A 4,913-nucleotide genomic window follows, 5' to 3' on the forward strand; every position below is an offset into this window, starting at 1 on the left:
ACATTAAACTTCGCGCTACAGGAGGAAATCGAACTAAGACCCCTGGACCTGGGGCCCAGTCTGCCCTCAGAGCCCTTGCCCGTTCAGGAATGAAGATTGGACGGATTGAGGATGTCACCCCTATCCCTTCCGACAGCACCCGCAGGAAGGGTGGTCGCCGTGGTCGCCGTCTGTGAACAGGACTCATCAAATTATTGTTTTCTGTTAATAAATTCCTTCATGTAAAAAAAAAAAAAGGTGCAGCCAGTGTGCTCCATGATAGCAAAGGTGATAAAGCTTAGTTGCACATATTTTGGGTATATTGCTGGAAATTATTCCTTGGAGAGGGACATCACACTTGGAAAGGTCAGCAAAAGAGGAAGTCCCTCAGCAAAACGGACTGTAACAGACTATCAGGCGGCACAGGATAGGACAGGGTTCACATCTGTTCATAGGGTCACTACAGGCCATACTTCACTGCACCTCACAACAACAGTAATCTACTGCAGTACAGGTTAGGATCCAAAACCAAAAGGTGAGTGGTTCAAGTCCACCAACAGCTCCTCAGGAGCAAGATGGACAGTCTCTCTCTGAAAGGATTTACAGCCTCAGAAGCGTGATGGAGGGCCGTCAGGAGTCAGAATCGACTCAACAGCAGGTTTGGCTCTGCTAACTACCTTTTCTTTTTTTTTTTTTTTTAAATAATGCCTTTTAGAATATGAACATGGCTTTTCTGACATTATCTTTTTTTTCTAACTATATTTTCTAACTACAACTGGTTATAGAATCAATTTAGTGTTAACCAATCCATCTAATCAAGACTCCTTACTAAGAAATGTTAAAGAGGAGACCTCTGGCCTTAGAGTAAAAACTACAACCCGCTCAACTTCTCAGCAACATTAAATCAAGAATTCAGATGGTACTTGGAGAACTCCAACCACCCAGGCTGTAGTCCTAGCCTAATACATGACAAAAGCAGCTGAGGCAACACAAGCTGGCTTCTGTGAAAATACCTAATTTCCCAAGGGGATCTGGAAAGTCATAATAGTGCTGTGTCGATTTAGAAATAAACTTGAATAAAAACTCAAATTTAACAAAAACCTTTAAGTTTATTGCGCAAATATACACTGAATTTCACAAATTCTGATCCATGTATAGGAAATCGATTACATTTACTTACCATTTTTTAAAGCAGCTAACAAAGCAAACGTACAGGCATCCAAAATGTTTCCATCATAATCGAGGCAAATGAGATCACAGTATAGAACCCAAGCGAGCTGAAAGATGGTTTACGTGCACAGAAAGCAGTCCGTTAACCAGCGGTGGGGAGGGGGAGTGTACCACCCTGCTTAGATACATGAACAGAATCTTTGCTTAGACAATCTAACTCTCAAATCCTAAATAACACTTTTACCTTGTAAAACAGGTGGAAGCTGACCTCTCACTACCCAGCAGACAAGTAAACTGAATGCCTCAGTTTCCCTCATTTAGGGCCATACGTGAGAGAAATTTCTCGTGTGGCTGCTAGGTCAGCAGACAAGGGATGTGCCTTTAAAGATGGCAGCTAATTCAGATACACCTTCCCATAGAAACTTGAGTTCATGAAATGTGTAGGTTTTACAGAGCTAAATTAGGGCACATAGACCTCAGACATACTGAGTCACCTGATTTTGTTGTTTCCCAGGACACAGATTTATACTATTCTGTGGCCTGTTAGGTGTGTAAGAGCATTATCAAGCAGTCTGAAATGTGAAAATTACCAAAATGAAACAGACACAAGGCTTTTGTTACTGCAAAAATGTCATCAACAAATTTGCTCAAAATAGGGTTACAATAAAGCAAAGCACAATAAAAAGTGGTAAGCCCGTATATGAGCAAACAGGAAACTCGAGGTTCTAGACACTGGTGGTAAATTTTCAAGCCAGCTCTGGGCATTTATGGTGTAGATTCACCTTACACAGTCTACCATAATACAGTATTATGGGGAAAATGAATTACCTCAGCTTCAAACTAACACATCAGTGAGGGACTGTATCAGTCAAAATTAGGGAATTTTAACTCCTCTTACCTTTCCCTGTGAAATGCATAAGTCTTCTTTCTGAATTACCTGTGAACTTGATTTAATAATGAAGAGCACAGTTAATGAAAGGTCAAAACTACCTGAAAATTAAGCAACAGTCACGTTGTATCATCATGATCTTACTTTTCGATGACATCAGCAATGAACTGGCTGGCCACTTGAGCCTCTTCGCCAGGGGGTCCAGACCGAAATCTCGACGAACACAGGGGTGGTAAATCCACGTTAGGAACTGAAAGAAACATTCTCTGGCTATGAACTAAAGTCCCTTGAGTGTTAACACTGTCAGTCTGCAGCAAAGGCCACTGTGGCCACAAGTGTCCCACGTAGAAAACACCTATAGCATCTCACCTCTCTTCTTTTTGGTCTTCTAAGATTTCCTAGGATCACACAGAGCCAATCTGACACTTTCCCTATTATTTTCATACCAAGAAGAAATATAAAACAAAAAACCCAAAGCATCTTATATCAGGCCTTATTCTTTTAAAGCTATCCACATTTCCTAGATTTTAATCAAACTCCCCTAAAGACAGCCACTGTATACATTCAGCCACCTGGTATCTTAAACATGTTCCCACCTTTTTACAAAGCACACTGTGAAGAAGGAAGCCCCTGCCCCTCCCAAAACTGAAGCCAAAGCAAAGGAGTTAAAGGCCAGGAAGGCATCCTGAAGGGCATCCACAGCCACAGAAAATGGAAGATCCGCACGTCACCCACCTTCCAGCAGTCTAAGACGCTGAGACTCCAAAGGCAAACCAGATACCCTGGGAAGAGGAATGCCCCCAGGAGAGACAAGCTTGACCACTATGCCATCATCAAGGTCCCCTGACCACTGAGTCAGCCAGGAAGATAAAAGATGACACACTTGTGTTCACTGTGGATGTCAAGGCCAGCAAGCACCAGATTAAACAAGCTGAAGCTCCAGGACGTTGATGTGGCCAAGGTCAACACCTTGATTAGGCCTGATGGAGAGAAGACTCATGTTCGACTTGTTCCTGACTATGATGCTTTGGATGTTGCCAACAAAACTGGGATTATCTAAACTGAGTCCAGCTGGCTAAATTCTAAATATAAACTTTTCTTTTAAAAAACAAACAAAAAAAAACCATAAAACCCACAAACCAAAAATGTTTCCTGCCATAAAGAACAGAAGGTCCAAGACTTGAAGAAAAATGGCATTATAACAAAAGAGAAACTTTATGGAAACAGAAAAGTTTGCAAGTGTCTATTTAAAAAACCCTGAAAACCAACAAACAATGTTTCTGTTAAAACACACAACCAACATATCAATCTAGAGCTCAGGTGCCTTAGGAGTCCAGAACTGCACGGCCAACCCAAAGGCAGCACGCAGTTCAAACATGCCGCTCACTGCCCACGGGAGAAAGCTGGGCAGTCCGACGTGATTTACTGCCTCTGAAACCACTGAAAGGTTCCGACCAACAATGCCTAATAATAGCGTATAAGTACCTGAGGAGCCCGGGTGCCTGCACACCTGGCACATTGGGCTGCTAACCAAAGGCTGGCAGTTACAATGCGAGCTGCTTCGGGGGAGACAGAGAAGGCAGTCCTCTCCCGTAAGGACTGACAGTCTGGAAAAGCCTGACAGACGGTCACCGTGAGTGGAAATCTACACAGAGGCCGTGGGTTTACACAGCTACCATGCAAATGAAAGTCTCTATCCCTTAGGTAGCACGCTTGATAAAGGTTAACAAAGTTCCTTATCTTGTTGCGATGCTATCTTTCTTGGAACATCTGTACAGAAAACGAGCAAATACTGGTTTCATTCCTGAATACTTTTCTTTTCATTCCTGTATACTCTTGAATCTTAGGGAATCAGCATCCTCTTCAACTCACACACTTACTAAGGATTTAACACTAACATCAGTATTAAATGTTAAAGTTTGTATTAAAATTACTCACCTATATACCCTTTATCAGGGGCATCTGTTGGTGGCGTTGTGAATTCCTATGAAAGCAAACAAATGTTTCCTTTTGAGAGCAGTTACCAAAACGTGAAGACATTTTAATCAGTTATGAAAGACCCTTACAAGACCATCCCTCTAGTGAACTGTGGTATCACACTCTACTCGGGGAATTATGCCAAGGGCTTTTCGCACATGAGAGAGCTCTGGCGGCCTCATGGTATGGAGTCTGCTGGCAACCCAAAGGCACACGGCGCAGATACACCAGGTGCTCCACAGAAGGACAGACCGTCTCCTCCCACACGACTTACAGCCTGTGAAAACCCGCCAGGGGTCGGCTCTGCATCTGCTCCAACTCAACACCAGGTAATGATGACAACTAACCAAACTGGCTCGGATCCTCTGGACAGCTCTGCAAGGCAGATGTCTGTCCCCTCCTTTGTCGAGGATCCAGTACACAAGAATCCGAATGTAATCCCTAGGAGACAGTGACTGCTAGTGTAATAAAGCAAAAGCTGAAAGGCCCTGGGCAAGTCTACCTCTCGCCTCCAATATCCTCATCTATAAAATGGCGAGAGTGCCCACTCCAAGGGTTCACAGCAACCCTATGTCTAATGGCTCTGAACCCTGCCTTGTCCTGAGCCAGTCTCACTGACTTCATCACTTCTAATGCCATTGCCCCAGTTATCACCAAGGAGTGTTAGGAGGGTGAGATGAGATAATGCATGGCAAGTCCTTAACACAAAACCTAGCCAGAAGTAAATATTCAAATCTTAATGCTGGTTATTCCCAAGTATTACTGAGAAAGACTGTGAACTCAAATAACCTGCAAGAATATTGTTGTTGTTGTTGTTATGTGCCGTCGAGTCGTTTGTGACTCATAGCGACCCTATGTACAACAGCCCTAAACCCTGCTCTATCCTGTGCCAATCACA

The 4,913-nt window shown here is 43.3% G+C and overlaps 1 protein-coding gene across 1 annotated transcript in view; it reads right to left on the bottom strand.

The window, feature by feature from the left end:
• The window catches only part of EXOSC8 (exosome component 8), a 14,389-nt gene that overhangs the window by 4,580 nt on the left and 4,896 nt on the right, over positions 1-4,913 (bottom strand). The window contains exons 5-8 of the mRNA XM_006879547.1: positions 3,977-4,022; positions 2,183-2,288; positions 2,048-2,093; positions 1,160-1,256 (exon numbers count right to left, since the gene is read on the bottom strand). Of these exons, the coding sequence (XP_006879609.1) occupies positions 1,160-1,256; positions 2,048-2,093; positions 2,183-2,288; positions 3,977-4,022 (295 nt within the window). The remainder of the gene's footprint in view (positions 1-1,159; positions 1,257-2,047; positions 2,094-2,182; positions 2,289-3,976; positions 4,023-4,913) is intronic.

Source organism: Elephantulus edwardii, unplaced genomic scaffold (assembly GCF_000299155.1).
Source record: "Elephantulus edwardii isolate Elephantulus edwardi_28Jun2011 unplaced genomic scaffold, EleEdw1.0 scaffold00004, whole genome shotgun sequence".
NCBI classification, from domain to species: Eukaryota; Metazoa; Chordata; class Mammalia; order Macroscelidea; family Macroscelididae; genus Elephantulus; species Elephantulus edwardii.